The sequence below is a fragment of the Falco naumanni genome, chromosome 5 (assembly GCF_017639655.2).
Source record: "Falco naumanni isolate bFalNau1 chromosome 5, bFalNau1.pat, whole genome shotgun sequence".
Taxonomy (NCBI): domain Eukaryota; kingdom Metazoa; phylum Chordata; class Aves; order Falconiformes; family Falconidae; genus Falco; species Falco naumanni.
This window is the reverse complement of record NC_054058.1, coordinates 38,416,625-38,443,801: the sequence shown is the minus strand read 5'-3', so window position 1 is coordinate 38,443,801 and position 27,177 is coordinate 38,416,625. Positions and strand designations below refer to the sequence as shown.

Sequence of the window (27,177 nt, the reverse complement as noted above, 5' to 3'; positions counted from 1 at the left end):
GTGAGGAGAAATAAACTACACTGGCATAAACACCCTTGTGTTGATATGGACTTTGCCCATTCCACCAGCCACCATAGTTGTTTAAAAATCAGATGACACTAACTGAAAAAAATAGGCTGATAAAAAAGTGTGTCTAGAACAGGCCTTTTATTTCCACAGCTTATTTTAGATTTTGCTGATTAGATGCGAATTGTTCCATTTTTTTAGTGAACTAGTTCAGCTTCTACCACGTTTAGTTTCACAGGTGAAGAATGACCCCTGTTCATTTTACCAGTCTGCTAATTACATATTTGTTTGCTATTTTTGTTGCTCTGAGTATGTCCAATGTCTCATAAGGTCCTTTTCCAATCATTTGGCTAAAGTTCCAAAGCAAGAATTTAGATTTTTACATTTACAAGCTATGCCTTGGGATTTGACTTGTTGAGTATAAAAAGAACCAGTGATGCAGAGACAAAAGACATTTCACTGTTCTTTAAAGGCTAGGGTTATGGGTTTTGAACAGGGTAAGAGATTTCTTTTCTCTCTTGAAGTAGGCTATTTCTAAAGAATGGCACTGAGTGACCTCCTTTACCCAGATAACCCCAAAAGAAGGCAAGAATTGATCCATCTGCACCAGGAATTGCTCGACTGCATGTCCACAAATTTCCATGCAACAAATGAGCTAGCTGGAGTGCTGAATGAACACCTGGGCTGTACAATTACCCTCATTCAGATGAAAGAGAGCAGCACTGTCAAGGAAAACTGTGACATCATCATTCAAGCGATGAGTGAGATTCAGCATCAAGTGCAGAAGATTGATAGTGACATGAAGGAAAAGCTAGAGCCTGTGCTGTACCAAAAGCTGTATGACATCAAAGAGCCTGAGTTGGAGAAAATTGCAATAGCCCATAAAGTTTTTTCTGTTATTCTTGGAGAAGCAACTTCAACAGCTGGGATGGTAGCTATCAAACTTCTTGGCTCCAACTTTATAACTCTCACTGTAAGCAAGCTCGTCAGTCTCCTTGCACAGATTGGGGCATCTGTTCTTGGGGGAATCAGCATCACCATTCTTGGGCTCGGCATTGAAATGATCCTTCATGCCATCCTGGGAGCCGTGGAGAGGAATCAGCTTCTCACAGCTGTGAGAAGCTATGAGGAGCACCTGGCTGAATTTAAAACAGCCTCAGAAAAGTACCAGCGTGCCATAAATGAAGTGACTTCTTTGGTGAGACAGCAGGTTCAGTGAATGAAGTTGCAGTACTCCTTCCTGCTGTGACAGTGGCTGCAGCACCTACGCTTGCAGAAACCTTTTCAATTAATTATGGTAAATGAACTACTGATGGCTTTTTCTCTTATTAGTAGCAGCAGAGCAAGAGATGTGACAGGTCAGGGAATTGGCACTGAAATATATTAATAGGGAACTGGCTTATAGATGCTTCATGGAGGTAATGCTTCAAATACTTTGCACCTTTCCTTCAGCTGTTTTCTGGAATGCTTTGTAGATAACCTTGAACTGTAATTTGTACCAGTGACAGTAATACTCACTGCTAGAGCAGTAGTGGTGAGAAGACGTGATTTTTTCTTGTGTTTCTATATAACAGATGACAACATGATGGAGAAAAAAAATTTCAACATGCTGGTCCTTGTCATCATCTGGAGGGCTCATCAGGACAGCTATGGTTGCTATACTCTTAGTGTGGATTAGTGCTAAATCTGATAGGCTGAATTCCCTGTACACTGAACTGCTTACAAGGACTAGCTGAAGCATATTTAACTATTTCCTGTCCCATCCCTGCCAAAGAAGCCAAACAGAGATCTTCTTTAAATAAAGTCTAATCCCACTAGATTAGCAGGTAAGAGAAATATGGGCCTACAGGTAAACACACAGAACCTTGTCCCACAACTGAGAGAAAGCAGCTGTAGTGCTCTAGGCATGCTTGACTGTAAATAACCTCTTATGTTCAGCAATGCCCTGCTCCTGGCAACTCATAGGTAAACATTTCTCTGAACAGTTGTTGCTGTGTTGATTGAAATGTCTGTTACAGCCCTATTAATGCACTAAATTTATTTTCAAGTGCTTTACGCAGTCCCACCAACATGGGACTGCCAAAAGTATGCTTAGATTCTGCATTTCAGAATATGCTACCAAATGCCCTTATTTTTCAGGTTTTGAAAACAAAGCTTGAAGCAAAAACATGATTTGCAGTCTCTTGCTCTGCTTTTGCTGTGGTTTGCTTTTCTTGCTTTGATATTTTGGGGGGGGAGGTAATTTACAAATTAATAAAAATGTACCTGAGTACTGTAAGACTTCTCTTTCCTGTACTTGGTTTGGTTGTTGGGTGTTTTTTCCTGTCTGAAAACCCAATCTTAAAACAAATATTGAAAAAAGAATAAAATTCATTATAGATGCAACTTATAAATGCTTTTTTATATCCATGATAGACCGCTCTTTTTTAGTAAAAGCTTCCCCCATACTAAAAGCTTATTCAAATTAATGCGTTTGTTAATATTTAATATTAGAGATATTAGATTATTATAATAATAACTAGATCATGCCTATGAAAATAAAGACATGGGTGAGAGCGCAACAGGGAAGATCTACACTGGATTCATAACCCTTCCATTCTGGGTTTTGGTTTTTGTTGTGCAGGTTTTTTCCCCCCCACTGTTCCCATTTTAATCATCTTTGCTGACTTCTCTCTGCTTTTGTGTTCAAAAGCCACCAGATGGCAATGCAGCTGCTGGCTTTCAAGCATCTCTGCCAGCTAGATGGGTGCTAGGTACTTACAAACTGGGACCAGCACAGGCTGCACACTGGGCAGTGTGGGTCAAGAAAGCCAATTTAGAGGAGGCAAAAAGCTCTGCCTTGCCTCACATGAGGTATTGTGGTGGGTGATATGGTGACCTGAGGCATCATTTCGCCAAGATGCGACATCTCCCATCTCCTGACATGTGGCGCCCGGTTTAGAGGTACTTGTTTAGAGGCAAGAGACTGTCGATCAGCAGAACAGTGATATTGAGTGTTAGAGAGGCAGGAGTTCCTGGCTCCTACCGACTTTCTACATGCAAATGTGCATTCTCATTTAGGAAGAAAACCCACCAAGTCAGTACATATGTTTGCAAGACTGCCAATCACGGCTATATGAGAACAGTGGAGTCAAATAAAAACAAATCTGTTGTACTTTTTAGGCAGTTTGTCCACATTTTCTCGAAAGCAAATTCCAAGCTGTGTCAGGGTAAATGTGATACGCAATAAAGAATGTAAAGATACACAATTTCTATTCACCTCTTGATAGATCCTTGTTCCTGGTGGGTTTAAAGGAAAGCTGGCTTGCCCTCAGCAGCTGGTGTGGCAGGTGTCATGCCCATGAGATGTTGGAAGATGTTGAAGATGTTGGAGACTGGTGGGCAGCAGCCTGTCCCTCCGCTTATGAGGTAGGGTGCTGTGAGCTCACAGAGGCCAGGCCAGCATCCCCAGCCAGCTAAGAGAGCTGCCCGTGACCTCATAGAGGGGTATAGCAACACACAGCCATAACAAGGTGGGTTTGAAGTCAAAAAAACTGCTGATCAGCTTGGGATCTTCTCAAACTCTTTCCCCCAACTCTAGCAGTAAGAAAATCAATGGGTTTCACTTGCATTACCAACAGTTACACACTTGAACTGAGTGCAACTGGCTAGATGTAAAGGAGAGCATCCAGTGGAGTGTTACTCTAGCTTAGCTCTGTTTCTGCTTGGTAACTGAAAGTCTGTCCCACAAAAAATAATTCCTGCTCTCTCTAGCTCTCTGACCAGTCTTACACTTGGTCCTCCAAAGATGTTATAACCAGCCTATTGATGCTTCTCCTCTAGACTCCCTGGAGCTGCCCCTTGGTGTGGCAGAAGTCCCAAGTGAGAAATGAGAGGACTATGGTCCTCCAAGTCAGCAGACACTGCTGGGAGAAAGCAGTTAAGACTGAGGCAGTACCACTGTCCTCACTGAGCCCAGTATTATCATGACAGAAGACCCCAAGCCTTGTGAGAAGAGGCCAATCTTCAAAGCCTCAGCTATCCCCCTCTCCAGTGACATAGCACATGACAGGCATGTGCATGGCTACAGTATTCCTATCACACCCCCTCAAGCACCCCCCCCCTCTGCTCAGACTGTTGTTCTGGTGAAAAGATGAAGAATTATAACTGTATAATATGCATGTTTCAAATAAGAACAGTTCCAAAGAAGAAAAAAACCTGTAAACCAGCCCAAACCAGTCTAAGCTGCTTCCAAACCTGTGTAGAAACAAACACTGGATGGTTGCAATGGAAATCTGCCCTGCAGCAAATTCTTTCTGGTAACAAGAACCATGTAACAGAACAGGCCAAGGAGGCACAGGGTGCGGATGGCTGCTGTGTACATGGTTAGCAAGACTCCTAGGTGCTGAGAGCTCTTGAAGCTCTGTCTCTGAGGATGCCTCTGGGCTGGCCACTTGCTGACTTAGATTTTGTGCGGTTTGCAGCTGATGTCGGTGTTAATGTGACGTGCAGCTTGTAGTCTTGCTCTTGCCCACCCTGCAAGGATCCTTTGTAATTTTCAAGTTTGCCAACTAAGCCTCCATTATTTGAAAAACTGTAATAACATCGTGTTGCATGGTACCTTCACCCAGAGCAGGGGGTCTAAAAATCCTGCCTGGGCGTTAGACCACCTTTGCTGTCAGGTGCTTTGGTGAATAGAAAAATGTCCTTCCTGTAACCTCCCCCTGGCATGTTGTTTCTTCAAGCCTGCACCCATCCTTCATTGCTTGCCCCCTCCTTATTCACAGTGATGTAACTGGTCTCCCAGGGGCTGTTTTGTCTACCTTTATCCTGGTTTTTCTTGTGTCTGGGGACTTTTGCTGGGAGAGGCACTTTGGGCAATGAGGTGTAACAGTTCCTACCGAAGTGTCCACCAGCCTCTGCAAAGCTGATCACACCGCAAGGGTGGCTGCAGTGAAAGACAAGTAACAGAGCAGTTTCTGCGGTCCCTGCTGGCTCCAGACTGTGTTCGTTGTATGGCCCGGGTTGCCTGATGAATGTCATCCGGTCCCTTTTCTCCGGTAGTCCCCCCAAACAGCAGCTGGCACAGGAGCCTAACCGAGGGGTGCCAAGGGATGCCAGCCCTACTAACAGGGGAGCAGTGCTGCGTTCAGGCCAACCCAGCAAGCAACGCGTATTAACGGCTGAGACTAGGCGGGCCTCCTGCACCCTCAGCGCTTCTTCGCCCCCATTCCCCACGGACAGGGGCTTCTCGCGGCCCTGCCGTGTTTGGGGGCAGGGAGGCGCTGCGCAGCCCCCCCCAGGAGAGCGCAGCGGCAGTGCCCGCAGTGCCCACGTTCACAGGGCTCCTCTTCTGCCCCAGCGCGTTTCCATCGCCGGTCGCACCGGCACGGCACTCCCGCACCCCCAAAGGCGCCGCCGGCCGCCGCTCCGCTCCCCTGCCTGCCAGCCACGCCCCCTGCCCTGCCTGCCAGCCACGCCCCCTGCCCGCCTCCCGGCCCCACCCCCTGCCCACCCACAGAGGAGCCTCCAGGCGGGGCAGCGACGGGCGGCGGCATCAGAGTCGGAGCTGACGCGCCAAAGTCGCCACTTCCGGAGCGCGGTTCCGCGCGGCGCGGCAGTCGCGCTTTGCGGCGGCGCGCCATTCGGTCCCGGTTCAAGATGGCGGTGGGGCCGCGGCGGCGGGGAGCGCGGGGGTTATAGAGGCCGCAGTGGGAGAGAGCCGGGCCGCCCCGGCCGGGCGGAGGGGTGAGAGGACCGGGGCCGTGCTGGGGTGGGGGGAAGAGGAAGGGAAGCGAAGCGAGGCGAGGGGAAGGCGGCGGTTTGCACTGCGCCTTCGCTTCCTCCGCCGGGGGAGGAGGGCAGGCAGTCGTGTGCCTCGTGGGAGGCTTTCTGCCTCTGTCCTCAGTGAGCAAAAAAATAATCATAACTTTAGTGGTTGTTGTTTTTTTCACTTTCGGATGTTAATTTGTAGCATTGAAGCTCTTAGCTTTGTGCCCGAAGAGGGGTCAAGGTTTCAGAAGTTTATTCTCTTTCTCTTTAGCCTTTAAATGTTATAAATACGAGGTGCAACTCTTAACTTCTATCTCTGTTTGGTGAGCTTCCCGCCTAAAGAAATGATAGTGTCATGCAAAAAAGTCATGATCTTAGAAAAAGGGAATATGTTTTTGGGGATCACAAATCGTGGGGTGCTCTGGCAAACAGCAGGCCACCTGAGAGCGTAACCTGGTAGCGTAAGCCGTGAGCAGAGCTCTGCAGATTTTAACTAGTCAGTGCATTGAATGGGGTCAGTTCTTGGAGCTTGCTAGGGACCCCTTCTGTTGGGCCTTAAAGTATGAAATGAGGCACAGAGCTTAAATGTCTCTTTGGGGGGTAAGGGGAGGCATGTAATTTAGTAGTTTGGAGGTAGTATCTTATGTAAGCATGAGAAAAGGATGCACATAGTGACTGCAGTTAGGCTGCAGAAAACTTCATATCGAACTTGTGAATGCTTTCACTTTGGTGGTGATCTGTTTGGATGCAGTATGGTGACTAGAAAGCTACATCCCAGCAGCTCCTAAATTTCAGAGGGTGTTTTAGATTTTGGGGTAGAATCTGTTGTGTGGTGGGATTATTTTGTTGTTTGCCGTATGTCCCGCCCCCGCTTCCCCCCCTCATCCCCCTCTCCCAACACACAATGTTTTGGCAGGGAAGTAGGGGTGGAGGTGGGGGGAGATTAGAGCTGTGAGAGAAACATCACAGGTGGTAGTTTAGACACTTACATAGTTGAAGAAATGTCTAAAGACAGGAAATAACTCTTTCCAGAGTAACCTTTTTTCTCTGGTCATCATAACATAGCTTGAAATAACACTGATGGAGGTAGAGAGCATAAGAGCAGTGGTTTATGGGGAGGAGAAGACACAGATGTGTATGGAACACATGTTGGATACGGTGGGTACTTGGGAGAGAAATCAAGGCAGCCTAAAAGTCTGAGAAAAGGAGGAAATTTGTGGGAAACATTTGAAAGAGGAATGGAAATGTAAAAATTGGAGAGTTTATATGAAAGTAAATGAAAAGCTAGAAGGGCTCTGATATGCTTTTATAAAAATACAATGTATGTTTCTCTTTCCCCAGTTCCTCACCATGGTATAAGCAAGAAGCTTCTCGGTTTGAATTTTGGAGTGAGTAGTAATGGAGTAGATGATTATCTTAAAATAGGTGCTTAGTAAAGTAGTAGTAAGTAGGTACTTAGTTAAATAGTAGTACTTAGTTAATGTAGGGTGATTTTGATGTGAATGCCTGAGCCTGTAGTAGGGTTTGAGGACCTCACAAGTATTTGCGTTTTTTGAGGGAGCAACTTGCTGATATAGAGAAGAGAAATAAGCATATTCAACCTACTGGTGCATAGGACCTGAAACCATGTCATCTTTTCCAGATCTGTCTTTTTTAAAGGATTTTTTTTGAGGCAGAAGGGAAAAGGTCAAAATGGGGCGGAGATCTACATCATCCACCAAGAGTGGGAAGTTTATGAATCCCACGGATCAGGCCCGTAAGTATTTGTAAAAGCTAAGCAGATGGGAATGGGGGAGTCTTGGGGAAGCAGATAAAAAGCTTTCTCTGATGATATGATCTTCACCTGTGAATCAGAATTGAGTTTCCCTATCTTGAAAAATTGTATTTGGGTTTTGTTAAAAAAAAATATCCCGATAAACCTGCTTGCTTTCATGCTGTTGCTTCTCTTAGTTTTTGCTGTAGTTATCAGTGTTCAAAGACCTTTGTACCTAGCTTTTGACTAAACTGCAAGCTATTTCTTGGGACTTAGTTTCTGTTTGAGGCTAGAATTTGAGAAATGTTAAATTTTGTAGATGCTCTGGTTAGATGAGGGAATTGTCTAACCGTTTTTTCCTTTTGGCAGTATGCCAGATACTCTGCTAAGCAGAGAAAGAAAATCTTGACTTCCACAGTGAATGTACTTTATTTCAGATGCATACTCAAAGCCTACATATTTTTAAAGTGGGTTGTCTGTTGAATCTGTTTCAGCTTCTGGGCAGCAGTCCTTTCATGACTGCACATATCGCTCTGACTTTTGCTGCCTGTTCTTTTTTGTATACAAATGCCGCTGCTTCTGGAGACATGAAGACTGCTGTATCCCTTTTGTGTAACACATGAAAAATGTTTCATGCTGTATTTATCAGTAGCAAGATGAGTTAAACAGTTATAGTATGTGTAAAATGAGTGAACTCTTGAGAAACAGCACTAATCTTGATGAAGGAAAGGTTCTTCATGGATTTGATTGTCTCTTTCAAGTCTTCACTTTTTCTTTCTTTTTTCCCCCCTCCTTTCTAGGGAAGGAAGCTCGGAAAAGGGAACTAAAGAAGGTAAATAAAAAGATCAGGAATGAGTACAGGCAATGCCAAGTAAAAAGTATGATGTTTGTGACTGTATTGGGCTGCGGCTGATGCATAGACTACAGATGTTTTGGTTGATATTCTAAGATTGACTTCAGAAAATACTTTCCAAACGAGTAGCTTAAGAAAACATAAATGGAAATCTTGTTTTGGGTAACTGTCTCATCATCTGTCGCAGCACTCTCCAAACTATCAAGCTGCAACAAGGTCTTTTACCATCTCATACCAGCATACTCTTCATGCTCTCTGCTGCCTTCTCCTCGTTTAACCTCGTCCAGGGTGTGTGTTCCCTCTCTTCTCTCGCTTCTTCCTCTCTTACCTCTTCCTTGGCTGCTCTTGTGCCTTCCCCCAGCACAGCCATCACCGCTGTCTAGCTGGACCCGCTCTGTACCCACCACCGCTGTGGGCTGCTGCCACGTCTGGCCGTGTACTCTGCCACTATTGCCCTTTACCCTCAGTCTCTTAACTCCACGACAGTCAGGCTTCCTTCTCTTTGATCACAACGGCTCACCTTTACCGGTGTCTGATCCAGATCCCCAGGCTCTTCCCTCCTATCTCAATGTGATCTGGATCACAGGCTATCCCCACCTGTTTCCGCTATGTTGGGCACCGCCGTCACTGTTCAAAACTTCAAACATCCCCCAGCACAGCCATCACTGCTGTCGCTGCTCATTACAATCAGCCTCATAATCTGAAAGGCCTCACATGGGGCACCAATTGTCACAGCACTCTCCAAACTATCAAGCTGCAACAAGGTCTTTTACCATCTCAGTCATCTGCTGTGTTCTAACTTGTAATGATTACAGTTTTTGAAATGTTATTGTAAGTACTTGGGAATTAAAAAAACCCCACCCAAACAACAGATAAACTACCTAAGACTTGCATACTTTTTTAGTGTGTTTTACTGTATACATTTTGTCAGTTGGTTATCTTGTTGATTGTACGTATCTTAATCTGAGTGAATGAGTTCTAGAAGCATTTGTAATTAGCAAGATAGCCAGAATTTTTAATTCCCTTTGCTGCAGATTTGTGCTGTGGTTAGTATTTGCACGACATCTTGAGGTGTGTTTTTCCTGCAGACTGGAAATACTGAGAAGGGGGTATTTGATACAGCTGTTATCTCTCTCTCTTCTGTGACACTTTTCTGATCTGCTTGATCTCTGCTTTTCTTAGAACAAAAAGCAACGAATGATGGTACGAGCAGCTGTACTGAAGATGAAAGATCCAAAGCAGATTATCAGGGACATGGAGAAATTGGATGAGATGGGTGAGTGAGAGATAGCAGGTGTTGGACTTGGGCAGTGGTTTACGGAGATGCATGACAAAGTTTTAAGGGATGACTAGGAGACTAAAATAGAGTAATGTTTTTCCTTTCCTGTTAGAAGGGGAGATTCTATGAATAATTGGGGATTAATTACGATTTGAGGTGGTGTGTTGCCATCAAAGATAACTTTTTTTTCCAGGAAGGTGGCTGATAATGAGTAGTGTGTGTGATATTAACGTAAAGTTGAAGGAGAGGATTATCATAAGGCTGAAGACTTCCTGAAAATAGGGGTTGAAAATTGTTTGCTTTGAAGTTGTTTCGTTCATCACAGTTGTGCAGTAGAGTAACCTAGGAATTTTTGGGCTTGTTTTTTGTGGTCTTGTATTAGAGTTTAACCCAGTACAGCAGCCACAACTTAATGAAAAAGTGCTAAAGGATAAACGCAAAAAACTTCGTGAGACTTTTGAGCGTATCTTGCGGCTCTATGAGAAGGAGAATCCTGACATCTATAAAGAACTGCGCAAGCTGGAAGTAGAGTATGAGCAGAAGAGATCACAACTCAGCCAGTATTTTGATGCTGTCAAGGTAATAATTATTCTTTCAGGCTTGTAATTGTGGTAGGGTATAATTTTTGCTAGTTAAGCGTGACAGTTGGAAAGGAAGAGAACTTTTGAGAGACCAGTGTATATGTTGTGGCACATATTAAGTACTTACATGAATTTGCATAGTATCTTTAGTTACAGCATTTCAGTAAGGACAGCATGGGGGTTGTCAAGTCTGTTCTCATCTCTGATATACTGATTTCATTCAATGTGATGTTACAGGGGAAAGGGAAATTTTAAGTTGCAAATTAACAATATGAGAGTTTGTTTTCTGTATTGGAGAGAGAGCTTGTGAATGTGCAGTTGATATTTCTGTGAATTTCTGCTAAATCTGTTGCTGGAAACAATGAGAATCCTTTGGCATTCCTTTAAAGGGTTTTCTTTGACATTCTTCTCTACCCTATTGGAGAACATAATGTTGCCCAACTGCAAGTATCTGTAAGATTATAATTTTTTTCTTTTGGAATATGCAGCAGCTTATAACTTTTGCCTTCTGGATACTTAAATACAGACATACTTGTCTGTAGCCCCTTTGCTTTGGGGCTGAAGGTCTAAAAGGAAATGGAAATATGACTGATTTTGAAATAGTAAAGCCTTTCAGAGGTGCACTGCATGTATTTGTTTTGCATTGAAAGCTTTTACTGCTGACATTTTCCCAAGTATTTTTCATGAACTGCTACAAGGTAACATGCCCTAAGAACAGACAACTTGGCAAGTGATGGCAGGTCCCATGTGTTCTGTACTCTGAAAGGTAATGAGGTTGTGCAGTAGTTTCTGTGGGAGTAACCAATTATCTCTTTTTTTTTTTTCTTCTTTTTTTCCTCCCCAGAATGCTCAGCATGTTGAAGTGGAAAGTATCCCCTTACCAGATATGCCACATGCTCCCTCCAACATCCTCATACAGGACATTCCCCTTCCAGGGGCCCAGCCACCTTCTATCCTCAAGAAGACATCAGCCTATGGGTAAGTGAAAAAAGAAACTTGGGAAGGGAAGAAAAAAGGAGCACTCTTATTACTGGGGAGGAGCTAAGGGTAGAAACAGAGTTAGTATTGACAGCAGAAATGAGGAATTCTGTATGAGTGAATTGTACTTTTCTTGTAACCGAAGCCCTTTTAAATCTTTCTCTACTATTACAGGTTTTTGTTTAAAGTGCTTTGAGTAATACACTGTATCTTCCAGTGTTTGTCTTTCTGCATATCAGTAAAACTTAAAGCTTTGCCACTTTGAACATCAATGCCCCTTAAATTGCCGTATGTGTTTTTTAGTCTTATTAGTATGTTGAGTTTAAACTTCTGGTTTACTTACTAGGTTTGTCATTCTAATACTAGTTCTGTTTCTTTCGGAACAGCCTTCTGTTTTCACCAACTTTGTAATTATTTCATTCTGCTTCTTTGTTGGGATTCAAGTCTTGCTTTATTTGTTGTCTTCAGTTGCCTTCCAAAAAGCTTACTTTTGTCTGATCTTCAGTAGTCGTGTCTTTGTATGGGGTTGTAAACTCCTTGAGATGAATCTATTCTTTATAAATGCTCATGTTTCTTCTTAGAAGGCTGCTGTGTAAGCAATTGAGACAAGGCTAAAGTATTCTGTTAAGTGCATGTTTGCTTTCATTTGTTTGTGTTCCTACCTTTTTCATTTCCTTTCTTATTTCCAGACCACCAGTTCGGTCTATTTCTGTACTTCCTCCTCCTGGGCTTGGTGTTCCACGTTTACCTCCAGGCAGGAAACCCCCTGGACCTCCACCAGGGCCACCTCCACCTCAAGTCCTACAGATGTATGGCCGTAAAGTGGGTTTCACCTTGGAGATGGCTCCTCGAAGGCGAGAAGAGGAGATTTCTTACAGTTCTGAAGCAGGTAAGGATTTTCCTATTACTGTCTGGGGTTTTGACTTCTGTGTTTTGCTGCTAATAATAGTACTAGTACAAACATAGTGTGCCCTAGACAAGGTATTCTCTGAGCATTATGGGTGTTAATACTGCTTGAAGGACTCTTCATAAGCGATTATGCCTCTGAGGTGATTCTGGTATATTTCATAATATCTGCATTATTGTTATCAGCAATGTTTTAAGTGTTGAAACTTCTGATTTTAACTTTCAGAATCTTTGTAATTAGGTTGCACAGTTTAAATATTTTTCTATGTACTCTTAACAGTGCTGAAACATTGTACATAGTGTCCCTTAAGAAAAACAGCCATCCTCAGAGAAGTCTTCCTTTTTTTTTTTAAAAAAAAAACAACACCACCCTCCCCCCCTCCCCCAACGAAAACCAACCCTGAAAACCCACCCCAAACCAAAATCACAACAACAAAACCCCCAGCCAGCCCTGGGTATGCATTTGGTAGGAGAGCCTAGATCCTGCTTTTCACCCAGTTACTGTATCGTCCTTAGAAACTTGTGAATGCGTAGATCAGATTTATTGCATACTGGAAAGCATCAAAGTATTTTAATAGTGGACTGTTGGCAAACAAATGGTCTAATGAGTTACAGGTAGGAGTTGCCTTCACTTGTTTCTATGCAAATTAACCAGCTGGTTAATAGTAAGTCTTATAAGTAGACTCTCAAGACTGTGTGCTAAACAGTAAAGGGTTGACAATATGTCTATGCTGTTGCTGAGGGGATTTTTCTAACTGTAGATATACACTGATGTGTAAGACAATGTTTTGTATTTTGAGTTTATTCATTTCCTAATACTTTGCTTCCTGCAGGACAGCGAGGGCATGAAGATGATATGTCCAGTACTAGTGAAGATGAAGGTTATCCTGAGGATATGGATCAAGACAAGCATGATGAGAGTAGTGATGATAGTGACAGCGATAGGTCAGATGCAGACAGTGAAGGCGAGGACTTTCTGCATCGTGATAATGACAAGGAGAGGGAAGGTGGTGAAGAAAAGAAATCAGGTATGGTGGGAAGCTGCACATGGGGGTTAATTTTTTTTTTTTTTTCCCGAAGAGAAACACTACTTAACAGAGTCTGTGTCTGTTTTCCTGACGCTGGGGTGGTGGTGGAGTAATTTGTTTAGCCAGCTAATTCAGTTCTAACTCACCTAAATTACAGCTGAGTAATTTTTACCAGTAGATGGATCAGAAGGAAATGATCTGGAAGTGAAGTATATCTTAAACGGACGTGTTTTCTTAACAGTTGAGTTAGCTTAGTAAGGTTGCAAGCCATTTTTCACCTGAAGCACTGAATTGACAGGGTACCCTACCGAAATTAAGCCTCAATGTAAAATAGGCTTAGTGATTTGAATAGCTAAGACAACTGAATTTTATGCTACTACTGCTTTTGGATAGTGTTTGGGGTTTTTTTTTTACTGCTTTGGGGAGACAAATTCATAGAGAATACTAGATTAGCAAAACTTCAAATAATCAGTAATACCAATGTTTTAACCCTTATGTAAGGAGCATCGTTATGTTAGAATGATATATTATCCATACCAGGTAGGAGACTTAAATCTATCTTATTTTTATTTTCTTCCCACCTCCCACCACCCTTGCCCATGCTTTGTTTTCCCCAGGTCATAGTGTACGGTTTGCAGACATGCCTGGGAAGTCACGAAAAAAGAAAAAGAACATGAAAGAACTGACTCCACTCCAGGCCATGATGCTACGAATGGCAGGTGAGTGAGATGGGTATATTAAGTGGAGGTAATGCCATTAGGCTTCCAGTTAAGGTTTATCCAGCAAGCTGACTTTTGTTTGCACAGTTTTTATTTTATAGAGTAAATATTTTACTGTTACAATGTAATATCTGCTAAGAGTATAAACTGTGGTTAGGTATTTGTGGATTTGGGTTTTTTATTATTATTTTTTAACCTACTAGTGTGTGTTTTGCATAGCAGAGTTGAAGTTATAGTAGAAACAGGGTTTTTTTGATGTACTTGGATAGTTTTTTTAGCTAAATTTTATCTTGCTTACTTTTTAAACAGCTGCTCAAATTAAATACGAACTTTTTAATGAAAAAGAAAGGGTGAGTCTGTAGGCTCAGCCTGTAACCTGTAAGGATTTGTACTCCCTAAAAATAACCTTTTGCAGAAATAAGTTAACTGATAGAGTGAAGATTGGTTGGTTTGTTTTAGAAAGACACCTTCAGTGTCTTTCAGAGCTGCTGGAGCTTCTTGGACACAGGGATTATGTTTATTTTGAGGTTAAGTCCCCATTTCCTTCCCTTCCCGCAAGCTCCCACAAACTATAGATAAAACAGCTGCAGTTTGGATGGGTAGTAGAAGTTTCAGCTCCCGTGGGAACAGATAGCTCTTGGTGGCAGAGTTCTGTCTAGAGTGGATTTATTTTTTCAATTTCTTTATTTATTTTCATTTTATGTTTAACAATAAAATGTGATCAGTTTCCTTTGAAGTAAGGTTTATCTTTCCTCTTTGTATTCTGTGTGCTCAGGTTTCTCTGATGTTCACAAAGGTATTATCTGTGGACAGATATGATAAGTATGTCTCCATTTCCAGGTCAAGAAATTCCAGAAGAAGGGAGAGAAGTGGAGGAATATTCAGAAGAGGAGGAGGAGGAGGAAGAAGACTCAGAGTCTGAAGAAACATCACAACAGCAGCAGCAGCTTAGTGAGGAAGCTCTTGCAGAGACTGCATCATCTACTGCAACTTCCCAGGCACAACAGCAGCAACCGCCTCCACAGCCTGTTCCTCCAACTCAGATACAGGCACCTCCTATGCCTGGGCCACCTCCGCTAGGACCACCTCCGGCCCCTCCACTGAGGCCCCCAGGTCCGCCCACCGGCCTTCCTCCTGGCCCTCCACCAGGTGAATACTTTGGTTTAGTCTGGTTTGGAAGGTGCAGGCTGTCGGTACTACAGGCAGTGTATCAGTTTGGGAGTTTTGAAGCTACAGGATGTGTACAGATGCAGTACAAGAGCCCAACGTGGTAATTGCTGAGACCTGTGTGATCTCTTCTGTGGTCAGTCTGTTGCTGTACTGTGCTTTTGAGGCATCAGGCTCTTGTAGCTGTAGTCTGCCTGATGGGCACTGGCTTGTTTGTTAGCACTGATGCTGACAGGTGGCAGTGGAGCCAGCGCTGAGAGTATGAAGAACAGGGCCTGGTGCCACATGCCTCTCCAGTTTTGTGCCTTCCCCCTCCCCCCTTGTGGCATTCTCCCCATGCTGAGTTGAGGCATGATTAAAGAGGTTTGTGAGCTGCTACCTAGTTACAGGTTTTGGTGTGGTTTGTTTTTGTGGGTGGGTTTTTTTGGCTTTTGTGTGTTGTTTTTTTTTTTTTAAACCTACAGTGTAATGAAGGGTTCTGCTATTCTACCACTTGAATGAATGTATTTCAGTCTTGTTAGGGTAGATAACTATCCTCGGATGAAATAAGTAGTAAATTTGAATTTGTATCAATATTAGACTGCTTAGAGACAGTTAGCAATAAAGCCAATCAGTACCGGTTTGGGGGTGTTTTATAGTGTAGGATTATTTTTTTTTTGAGGGCCATCACTTGAGTTTCTTTGATCTGGAGAAAGACCATTTATTTTCTGTAAGTTGATGACATTGCCATATAGTTGAACTGGATAACATAACAGGTTGTTTTGTAATTAAAAAAGTGTATAAACCTGTTGCTTGTTCTTAAATTGCTAAGATAACAGTTGGGCAATAGTGAGGAGCACTATATGCTATGATTTTAATGTATTTTATCCTATATGAACACAATATTTTTGTGGGTGTGGGCAGGCATAGTTCCCTTTCCAATGTCTTCCTTGCTGTTCCATTTCTGATACTTCCTAGAGGGGGAACTTCAAGCCATTTACTTTCAATAGAGCAAAATTACTTGTTTTTCAGGCCAGAAGGGCAATCAAATGTCAGAATGAAAAGCTGGATTTGTTTTTTTAGCTGTTTAAATTCTGACAACCTCAGCTCAACATCTGTTCTCAGCTATTGCTTCATTACATGAGGAGAAGCCCTTTTTCCAAATGGGAGATGATACTTATGTTTGACTATTATGAAGAAGCTTTACTGTAAACTCTACAGCTGCTGTCTCTTTTTGAGACTTCTAGAAGATCTGATTAATCTGACAGCTGGCTAGTGGTAGAATAGTGTTTGAATTACTGTTGAAGATCTTTAGTAATTAGCTGCTGGGATAGTTTTGTGTTTTGTTGGGGTTTTTTGTTTTTTTTAACTGAACTGTTTTTGTATACTTGCTTTCAGGAGCCCCTCCGTTTCTGAGACCTCCTGGCTTACCAGGATTGCGTGGGCCTTTACCTCGACTTCTGCCACCAGGCCCTCCACCTGGGCGACCACCTGGCCCTCCCCCAGGACCCCCACCAGGTCTGCCCCCAGGTCCTCCTCCACGTGGTCCTCCTCCTCGTCTGCCCCCTCCTGCCCCACCAGGTAAAGTGTTCTGTTTGGTTCAGTACCAAGTCTTTTTGTTCTGTTTTCCCAGTTCTTGCTGTGTTGATGAAGCCAGTAAGTATAATCAGTTACCAGTTTGTTTCTGGCTGTGTTATACTATTAAATTTTCCTGTGTAATAATAATTCCATGCCACTGCGTGTAGTTTGGTAGCAAGAAACTTGTCTTCAAGAGGGGAATTTCAGAGTTTAAACTTCTGCTGGACTGTTTCTGAATAACCCCTGGGTACTATACTGGTGCTCTACTTCATGAGTTGGAGATAAGGATATTTGTTATGCCTAGTCAGGCATTTTTCTGATGAGTCTGAAATTCCAGTGGGATGGATTATCAAGAAACCTTATTTTCAGTGTATAACTTTAAAATTTGAAAAGGAGCAATACACAGACTTTCAAAATCTGAGGACCAGCAGCATTTGGTCCAGGGCTGGAAACCTTGTATGTTTTGGTTTTAAAGCCAGTGCTGCTGCATTTTTTCGTTTGTTTGTTTTTGTTTTTTCCTTCTTGGCTTTCTGAGCCTGTGTGCTTTTTTTTTGACTAAAGTTTGTAAGACTTCCAGGTGTGGAGTCAGCTGTTGCTTCTTCTTCTTCACAGGTATCCCACCTCCTCGCCCAGGCATGTTACGGCCACCTCTGGTGCCTCCATTAGGACCTGCCCCACCTGGGCTCTTCCCGCCAGCTCCCATTCCAAATCCTGGGGTACTGAGTGCCCCACCCAGCTTGATTCAGCGCCCCAAGGCGGATGACACCAGTGCAGCCACCATTGAGAAGAAGGCTACAGCCACTATCAGTGCCAAGCCGCAGATCACTAACCCCAAGGCAGAGATCACTCGCTTTGTGCCCACTGCCTTGCGAGTGCGCCGGGAGAATAAAGGGGCTTCGGCTGCCTCCCAGAGAAAACAGGATGATGAGCCTGCTCTCCCATTAACCAAAGCTGCCCCTAAGGCTGGATCATCTGCCCCTATCTCTGTACAGACAAAGGATGATGTGTATGAAGCTTTCATGAAGGAAATGGAAGGTCTTCTGTGACCTGTCATAGTCCTAGTCAGCTTTCCTGCCCCTCTGAACACAGATCAGACCGCCATGGAGGAAGGAGAAGGGAAAGTCCTCCTGCAAGCAATGAAAGGGCTCGCATGACAGGGAATGGTTCCCTACCCACAGGTTAACTTGTCAGTATGCTCTGAATAGAGACTGCTGCAGATGAGGAGTGTCTGGAGACCACCTTTCAGACCTAGCATGTCCACTTGGTGGAAAGATATTACAGTAAAGGCGGTGCTGCTTCCCTCAAGTCCTCGGTCTTCCTTGGAGGGAGATAATGGTACTCTGGGGAGGGGGGTGTGGGAGTGGGGTGTGACTATGCTCTGCCTGAATCCTTGCACATCCTGAATGCTCTGGTGAGGGTAGTGGAACAGGTTTTTAAGGAGCCAGAAAAGTGTTAGCAGCATTTCATACGCATATGGTTGTCCAGGTCTTTTTTTCTGTACTGTTCTTTTCTGTAAATATTTTATAATCCTGGGTTTTTTTTAGTTGCAGTGAGATTGATCAATCGTCTTTCTTCCAGGGTAGTCAGGGAGGTAATTCATGGCATATACTGTACACTGGAATTCCACACCCTATCCCCTTTATCGTCATCTTGATGGCTTTTCATCAACTGGGGAAACTTCATTTTGTCTTGTGAAAGACAATAAATGTTCAGTGTATCAAAGTACTGCTTTCCTTGTTATTTGTCAAAAACTAGCACGTAGATGGAAAGGGGGGAGTTTTTTTGCTGATCTTGAGGGAGGATGGAGGCATTCTGAACCTCAGAAAAGCAAAGCAATAGCTACATTATAAATAATACATAGTCTTTTTAACTGAAGTTCTGCTCTATTCTTTAAGTTCTTAAACATCCCTTTCAACCTTTGTTGGTAGTTTGTCCTGAAGTATTACTAATAATTACAAAACTATTTTATATACTCTTATTGAAAGGTTTATTTCATATCAAGCCTCAGATACCCACCGTATGCATCTTGACCAGGCTACCATAATTAAAATTGTTTACCAATTTTTACTTAAGAGCTTGACAGATAATTTTACTTGTGGAAAATCTAATTTCAAACTCTGCGAAGTTAGTATTTTTAATGTGCAGATCCTTTAAAAAACTCATGTTTCCATTCTAAGGAATTCTTTTATTTTGGCAGAAGTATTCCTTTAGCTTCATTCACTAGACTGACAGAGCCAAATATTCCAATAACTGCTACCACATGCAAGAAACAAATATTTATTCTAATCTGAAATGGACTGCAAAATCTCTTAGGATCTTGTAGGCAAGTCAGTTTTAAGACCAGTGGGATCAGTTGTGTTGGCAATAAGCCTCTCCCAAATGAGCTGCATCTTCACTGATGATAAATATTTCAAACATGCAAAGTTTTGTCTGGAATGCTGAATTTGAGCACAAGACCTAGTACTAGTAGTTAGCTATTTATGTAGGTGCCTTCATGCAGTTTAAAACTTTAAAATTCTTTTTTTTTTTTTTATGATACAGCATGAGAGATTGATAAAACTTCAGTGTCCCTGTTGAAGGGCTTGTGGTGAGTTTCTCAGTGATTTCAAGAGTGAGTCCTCTAACAACATACCAATTTCTAGATGAATATATCCAGACTTGTGGGTTTTTACATTTTTTTAAAACGAGAATTTGTGTTAAGCTGCCAACTAGCAGATGTCTCAAACAATACCTTACTTTGGCTATAAGCCTCAGACTTGGCTGAATACTCAGCATTTTGAGGTTAAATCTGTTTTGAGGAGACAATTATTACCTATCCAAGCTTTGATTCTGTTTTCACAAATTCTGGACACAAACAAGTTTGTATAACAGTTCTCTTCCTGGTTCAGGAGTTAATTGCAGTTGTCAGTAGTATCTTAAATCTTTTTTTTAGTTATGGTCATGGAATATCCCCTTTATTTCAGCTTTTAAAGAATAAAGACAAAAATGCTTTTTTTCTGTGGTTTTTTTTTAATTGAAATGCGTGGTGATTTTTTTGATGGAAGGGGGATCGTTGTGGTACCTCTAACCCTTGGTTTAATGATGTTCCATTTGCCATATTCTCATACAGCTGAGCCACCTTTCCTTCTGTTGGGATAGAGTGAACAGTTCCCTATTGCTGTACCTATCCTCTTCAGACTGAGGCAAAAGGATCTGAATTTGCTACATGTTTAAATGGGCTCAAAAAAGGAAATCAAATGCACGAGGACTATGCATAATATCAGAAAGGTTGCTTCCTCGCCCTGTCTGGGTTGAAGGGCAGGTGTGAAGAAGGTAGGTAGCTTCCCACAGCTACTGCACCTCTAAGATGGCTTTTGGGGGGCAGGGTGTGTGGAGAAGGCGAGGGGAGGTGGGGAAGAGAGAGTACTCTTGGAATGGACTTTGAGGCTCACATGGAAGGGCTGGATTTGACAATGCAAATCATCCAGGAGCTGCATGATTATTTTCTTTTTTTCTGGGAAGATTCCAAGGCCAGGATGCCTACTGTCTTGTGAGCCTCTCATACATGAGGCTACTGGTACTCTGTTGAGGTTTTGGTTTTGGATAAACACACGAGGCTGGGAGCTGTGTGCCTAGCTGGGACTGTGTGTGTAGAACCTGGCTGCACGTGGGGCTGATACTTCATCTGATTGACCAGAACCATGGTTTGTCTTCAGCTAACTTAATATGGGGGATGTTTTTCCTTCCTTGCTCTTGTGGTTTAATTACCAGCTGGGGTTAAGTGCCATATAGCCACACTGGCTCACTCCCTCCCTCACCCAAGGTGGGGTGAGGCAAATCAGAAAGGAATGTAAAACTCCAGGGTTAAGATGAAGATAGTTTAACAGTTGAAATAAAATAAAACCAGAAGAATAATAGTTCTAATGAAAAGGAGGGAGAAGAATGAAATCGAAAGGGAAGTGAGAAAAGAAAACAAGTGATGCACAATACAGTTCCTCACCACCTGCTGACTGATGCCCAGCCAGTTTCCAAGCAACAACCTGCAGCCCCAGCCAGTTTATATATCGAGCATGATGTCCCATGGTATAGAATACTCTTTGTTTAGCTAGTTCAGGTCAGCTGTCTCGGCTATGTCCACTCCCCCCCTTGTGTTCTTGCAGCCCTCCTGCTGGCAAGGCCAGAAACCAAGAGGTCCCTGACCACACTGTTCCCATGCCAAATCCAAAGCACAACACTGCACTAGCCACCAAGAAGAAAATTAACCAGGATACTTGCCTTTAATGCCAGTTTCAAGTGGAGAGAGCATAAAGATGCAAGCTCACTTTTATCAAAGCAGTGGGATCTGTTCTAGTTCTTCATCAGCCATGCAAATGGTGGGCCACGGCAGAAGCATAAAATCCAGCTTTGAGGACTGCTGACAACCTTCTCTTCCCCCAGCATCAGAAATGATTGTAAAGCAATTTCATTACTAAATGACAATACTTTAATCAACTAGATATATTTTTCTCTTTATACAGGTGTATAATCTTTGACCTTTGATAATGACTCTGAGTGGAATCCTTAAAAAAGAACAGGTCAATGAAATTTGCTTTGGCTGAACATCCATTTAATTATCTAAGGTTTTGTTCTTATACATACTTCTACCAAGAAAAAAATAGGACAATGCTCCCTAGTGTCTACCATGTCTCAGTACCCCAACACCCATAAAAAAGGGATTGAATAAGAAAGTGTGTGGAATAGATATACATGTGTATATATATTTAACATACTGTTAATTTAATTGGGGGAGGGAGAGTTGAATCAATGTTTAGTATTTAAATAGAAATTATTTTCTTAGGGGGGAGAAAAGAACACAATAGAAAGCTTGTGGCATATTGAAGAATAGTCTGTGTTTCAATATAGCCTGTAGAAACAATTATGTATTTAGTTTATGATGGTACAGGTCATGGACACAATCTTGTAATGCTATCTTCTCTACAGCTCCAGAACAGACGCTTTCAGCTCTGGATAACTGGTAACATAAACCCAGGCCAATTTCTTCTTGGTTTTTGTGTTGTCATATAGAGCTTTGGGATTCTTTGTAATACCACCTTCATCTTGTGGTCACATTTTTCATGTGTGGTCCTGAGTAGTGTTCACAGAAGAAAAAATTATCATGGGGAGGAAAAGGACTGGGAGGGGATGGAGCTGCAGTGAAGTGATGTGACTTGCCCAGCGCATCATTGAAAATTTGTGACTGCATAAAAATGGAAATAGAAGACTCTTGAGGTTAGTGAATTTTGCACAATCCATTGAATGATACCACTAAGGAAAGATGCTTTCTAAGTGTTACTGAACCTTCAGAACGGGGAGCTGGTCTTAGTTACCCAGAAACAAGTTGTGGCAGTACTTTGTGTGTGCTATAAAGTTGTTTTTGTTTTGCCTTGTTTATAATTTTCCTGCTGCGACTGGCATACACTGAACAGTTTTGATCGGAATTCCTGTTATTGTACCCTTCTGGAAAGAAGGCTGTGGTTCTCTCTTGATCTCAGAGTTGCAATGTTTAGATGAAATACTGTCTTTTGGCGTAGTTTTTTTTTTTTTTTTTTGTTTGGTTTTGGTTTTGTTTTGTTTTGTTGGGGGTTTTTTTGGTAGGCTATCATGGATGGCCCGGTGGGAGTCATATCTTTGTCTTTCCCTGAACTATGACAATACTAGCATCATATCTGTATTATAGGGTCTGGGGTGCATTACAAAGAAGAACCCATATTAGAGTGCAAAAACATTAAGGAACAAAACATCACACAACTGGAATTTATGGAAATGAGCAGAATCCCATGCTGTGGGGAAAATGGAGGAAGAGCCTGCCATGCAACACTGAGGTAGCACAAGGATGTGGCTAAGTCCAGGGTGAAGGTTTCTTCATGGCTGTAGAGCAGGATAGGGTCTGTCCATACTCAAAATATATGGAAGAACGAGAAAAAGTTGCCAGGGAATAAAGAGAAACCATGGGTAATTAGTGCAATGGAGGAAAAAGGACCAAGGATCTCATACAAACATTCTGAATCTTGAAGAAGTCGCTTCAGCTTATTGGTGCAGTGAGATATTCTCCAGTTTGAGTAAAAGTGTGACAGCCTGACTTCTAATGTTCTGCAGAATAGCCTTGCAAGTAATACTGTATTAGTCTGATTACAGTAATATGAGTCATTTGTTTTCAGAATCAAAGAAAAATCCTGTTACATGTTCCTGCCTGGTTTCTAAACGTTATCAGTAGTGCTGGGTTGCAAGTGGTCCTTCCAAAAGGAATGTTTCTCTTTTGTAATGATAGTACTTTTTTACAAAGTAATCCTGTAGTAGCATTTCTGAGGTTCTAAATACAGAATTATTTCTAAAACAACAACGATGGCATCAGGAGAGGTTCCCCCCGTTCCTGGAAGGCCGCTGCAGGCGAGGACCCGTCTCCCTCTAAGATGGCCTTCTGGAGCGCGTCTTGGGGTCACGGCTGTTGAGCTGCGCAGCCGAACACAGCCAGGAGCAGAGCGGAGGCGGTGGGCGGTGGGGCTGGATCCCCGCCCAGGGGTGGGCGCTGGCCCCACTGCGCCGGGAGCGCCCAGCCCGTCCCCCTCCCCCTGCCGGCTGGCGGGCGGGGGCAGCTCGGCGGGGCGGGCCGGCCGCCCGCTCCCCCATTGGATGGATTTGGATCCGCAGCTCCATTGGTCGGAGCGAGAGAGAGCGTGCTACAACCAATCAGAAAGCAGGCCGGGACGCGCGGGGACGCTATAAAAGGGGCCGGGCGCGGGGTCTAGTGACGCGTATTGCAACGTCGTTTGGGTGGTGGTTGGAGGAGATCGTCGAGAGCGATGTCCGGCCGCGGGAAGCAGGGCGGGAAGGCGCGGGCCAAGGCCAAGTCGCGCTCGTCGCGGGCCGGGCTGCAGTTCCCCGTGGGCCGCGTGCACCGGCTGCTGCGCAAGGGCAACTACGCGGAGCGGGTGGGCGCCGGCGCCCCGGTGTACCTGGCGGCCGTGCTGGAGTACCTGACGGCCGAGATCCTGGAGCTGGCGGGCAACGCGGCCCGCGACAACAAGAAGACGCGCATCATCCCCCGCCACCTGCAGCTCGCCATCCGCAACGACGAGGAGCTCAACAAGCTGCTGGGCAAGGTGACCATCGCGCAGGGCGGTGTGCTGCCCAACATCCAGGCCGTGCTGCTGCCCAAGAAGACCGACAGCCACAAGGCAAAGAGCAAATAAACTCCGAACTTGAGGAGCAGACCCACTTCAAAAGTAACCCAAAGGCTCTTTTTAGAGCCACCCACTTTGTCATAAAAGGAGCTGTACATTTTAGGAAAAAAGTCTTCAATCCTCATGACCAAAACCTCACAACAGGATGTGTCATATTTGCGTTCTAAAATGAGATATAAGTTTAAAAACTCCAAAAGTTCTTGTTGCCAGATTTATGCCGTGTGAAAGGAATTTGGTGTGGTAGGGTCCAGAGAGGCAGTTCAGTCCTATGGCAAGGAGCCCACAGGCCCAGTGGGCCTCTCCTTTTTCAGCTTAGCTCTGTGTGAAGTTGGGGTAACTCACCGATGTGTCTTAAAACAGCCCTGCCACCCTTCCCCCCCAATATTTTGACCTGGAGACTTGTTACAAAAGACAGACATTTGGAATTATTAATTTTCTATGGGGTTTTCTCATTGCTTTGTCTGAGCTGCCTTGCCCTTTTTCTGCCTGAAATCTGAATGGGTTGAAAATAATTAGTAAATGCTGGACAGGCAATTTAAGGGGAAAAATGACTGTTGCCAGTTTACATTCTACCTTCAACATAGTGCTGAACATTACTACAAAGATTTTGAAATAGAAACATAAAATCTGTGGTCATAGGTTAAGAAACATAATTTAATTATTATACATTTGAAAACATAATTTTACTCACATCATAACTGAACAAAATGTTAGTACCACTGACAGTTACAGTAGCAAGAGGTAGCAAGCATTTTGCAGGCCTTTGGTAAAAAAAGGCTTATAAGAAATAATAAAACTATCAGAGAATACTTGTTTTAATTCTGTTTCTGAAAAAAAGCAAGCATTTATTTCTTTAAGCATGGTCTTAGTAAAGTGCAGATGAGGACTTTCCCCTACTTGCCAGCAGCCAGTTGTTTTAGTATAGCAGATACATCAGTTGGATATACTATTTTTAGTATTACTTCCAGTGCCTAAATCCCGCCACTGGACATTAAAGAAATTGAATATTTCACAATCTGCTGTGAAAGGGGAGCCGTAACTGGTAACTTGAGCAAGTTTGATTGTGTAGAAGTATGGAAAAAGCAGCAGCAGCAGTGTCTCCTTAGATAATGATGACTCAGATTTTTACCAATCAAGCTGTATCAAAGTAAAAACACTGCTGAATTATGAAATGATGGGGCACTGATTATAATTCTTAACAAAACCTGGCCGTGTTCAGTTCTTACGTCTCCTAATTTATTAAGAAAATAAATATTTCTGCAGCAGAGCACTGGGGAACCATGTCTGCATTGTGCTCACTGAGCAACACAGTACAAGCTGCTATGCTGTAAAAAGTCATCTCCTTCTGGGACAAAAACAGCCCTTCATAAAACTTTAATCTGCTTCTTGCTTAGTTGCATAATGCACTAATTTAATTTATTTTAATTATTTTGAAAGGGGTAAAGGATTTTGGACAAAGAAGCTAATTTCTAATCCATATTCAGTGCTCAGGATGAGCCTGTGTTACTTCCTCCTCTTTGAAATCAATTTGCGATAAAAATATCGGTTCAAATTCCTGATTTTCAGTTCAGATTAAGAGAAGACCCTTTAAAGAATAATAATTAATTACTCTGGATATTTAGTTGCCCACATCGCGGATTTTATTTAGAAGGAAAAACAAAAGTTTCTGTCTCCGGAGGTCTGTCCAGGTCCAGGACTCGGGGTTTATCGCCTCTTTTTTAACTCACCCTTTGCCTCTTCGAGGGGAAACTTTGCAGGGGGGAACAACAGTCTTTCTTTTCCACGCCGCTGCGAACTGGGGGGGGGTTGGTGGCAGAAATTCTGATAAAAACAGGCTTTTTTGACTCCTAAGAAACACAAAATGAGCGGTGAGAAGGGACCTTTCTGCCGTGCAGCGGGGCGGGCTCTGCAACGCACCAATCACCGCGCGGCTCCTCTCTATAAATATGAGGCCGCTGACTTGCTCCAGGCCCAGTGGTTTCCCCTGATTCGTGGACGACAGCTGCCACTATGTCGGAGACCGCGCCTGTTGCCGCTCCCGCTGTCTCTGCTCCCGGGGCGAAAGCCGCCGCCAAGAAGCCGAAGAAGGCGGCGGGCGGCTCCAAGGCCCGCAAGCCCGCGGGCCCCAGCGTCACCGAGCTGATCACCAAGGCCGTGTCCGCCTCCAAGGAGCGCAAGGGGCTCTCCCTCGCCGCGCTCAAGAAGGCGCTGGCCGCCGGCGGCTACGATGTGGAGAAGAACAACAGCCGCATCAAGCTGGGGCTCAAGAGCCTCGTCAACAAGGGCACCCTGGTGCAGACCAAGGGCACCGGCGCCTCCGGGTCTTTTAAGCTGAATAAGAAACCGGGTGAGACAAAAGAAAAGGCAACCAAGAAAAAGCCGGCAGCTAAGCCCAAGAAGCCGGCTGCCAAGAAGCCCGCCAGCGCTGCTAAGAAGCCCAAGAAGGCGGCAGCAGTGAAGAAAAGCCCCAAGAAAGCCAAGAAGCCGGCGGCCACCGCAGCCAAGAAAGCGGCCAAGAGCCCCAAGAAAGCGGCCAAGGCAGGCCGTCCCAAGAAAGCAGCGAAGAGCCCGGCCAAAGCAAAGGCGGTGAAGCCCAAAGCAGCCAAGCCTAAAGCAGCTAAGCCCAAAGCAGCCAAGGCGAAGAAGGCGGCGCCCAAGAAGAAGTAAGACGACTCAGAATAGAGAGTCTACTCATTTAAATAAACCCAAAGGCTCTTTTAAGAGCCACCCACTTATTCTTAAAAAGAGCTGGAACACTATGGTAATCCTAGCAGCTAAACCAAATCTTAGGAAGTTTTAGTAGTAATTGATGCCGTAGTAGAGTAGTTACCATCTTCGAAACGTGCGGTACAGCCTTCATGGGACAGCCGGGCTTCCTTAAAGAGGAAGTGTCTTCTACGTGCAATCCGGCAGCTCCGCGGCAGCGGCGGCACTTGCCCCGCCCCCTCTTAATTGACCGGCACAGCCGAGAGCAGCGACGGGCAGCCCCGCGCGCCAGCGAGCACCCCTTGGTTGCGGGGCCCGGGGGAGTTTAAAAGTCCCGCGCTGGGCCCGGATTGGCCCCTTCCACCTCCCAGCCCCGCCCTCCCCTCCCGGCACCGCCTCGTGGGGCGGTGACCGGTGACACCCCGCTCCCCCTCACACTGCGGCTGTTCCCGGGGCCGTCCCCCGCGCGGGTTACGTAGGGCGCCGCATCGGCTCTCCTTCCCCCCTCGGATGGGCTCCGGGGCCGGGCGCGGTGTGGGTCGGGGATGGGGACACGCGTGCGCCGTGCCCTGCCGCTGCCTTGGCCCCGCAGCGAAAGGCTGCCCTGTGCGGCAGCGTAGCCTCTGCGACGGAAATTGGCTTTCGCACGAACTTGCGGCCCCATGCCCCATACTCAGACCCTGGGTACCTTGCA

General features: G+C 44.2%; 4 protein-coding genes across 6 annotated transcripts; all 4 read left to right on the top strand.

The window, feature by feature from the left end:
• The first annotated feature begins 547 nt into the window (after positions 1-547).
• Positions 548-1,225, top strand: SMCO3 (single-pass membrane protein with coiled-coil domains 3). The gene has a single exon (XM_040594201.1). The coding sequence runs from the start codon at positions 548-550 to the stop codon at positions 1,223-1,225; it is 678 nt and encodes a 225-aa protein (XP_040450135.1).
• Positions 1,226-5,568: 4,343 nt separating this feature from the next.
• Positions 5,569-18,300, top strand: WBP11 (WW domain binding protein 11). 3 transcript variants are annotated; one of them, XM_040595690.1, is made up of 13 exons: positions 5,569-5,733; positions 7,099-7,145; positions 7,400-7,513; positions 8,311-8,342; positions 9,546-9,639; positions 10,025-10,221; positions 11,068-11,201; positions 11,891-12,090; positions 12,941-13,135; positions 13,753-13,854; positions 14,695-15,003; positions 16,399-16,581; positions 17,191-18,300. In XM_040595690.1, the coding sequence occupies exons 3-13, from the start codon at positions 7,450-7,452 to the stop codon at positions 17,622-17,624; spliced, it is 1,944 nt and encodes a 647-aa protein (XP_040451624.1). In that variant the 5' UTR covers positions 5,569-5,733; positions 7,099-7,145; positions 7,400-7,449; the 3' UTR covers positions 17,625-18,300. The 3 variants fall into 3 exon arrangements, with proteins under 3 accessions (XP_040451624.1, XP_040451622.1, XP_040451623.1); XM_040595688.1 differs by lacking the exon at positions 7,099-7,145; XM_040595689.1 differs by lacking the exon at positions 5,569-5,733 and having other exon boundaries at positions 5,787-7,513.
• A 5,057-nt stretch (positions 18,301-23,357) lies between these two features.
• LOC121088827 (histone H2A) lies at positions 23,358-23,850 on the top strand. The gene has a single exon (XM_040595412.1). The coding sequence runs from the start codon at positions 23,397-23,399 to the stop codon at positions 23,784-23,786; it is 390 nt and encodes a 129-aa protein (XP_040451346.1). The 5' UTR covers positions 23,358-23,396; the 3' UTR covers positions 23,787-23,850.
• A 1,564-nt stretch (positions 23,851-25,414) lies between these two features.
• Positions 25,415-26,508, top strand: LOC121088809 (histone H1). Its single transcript, XM_040595393.1, has one exon. It carries the CDS (start codon positions 25,788-25,790, stop codon positions 26,442-26,444), a length of 657 nt encoding a protein of 218 aa, XP_040451327.1. The 5' UTR covers positions 25,415-25,787; the 3' UTR covers positions 26,445-26,508.
• The last annotated feature ends 669 nt before the right edge of the window (positions 26,509-27,177 follow it).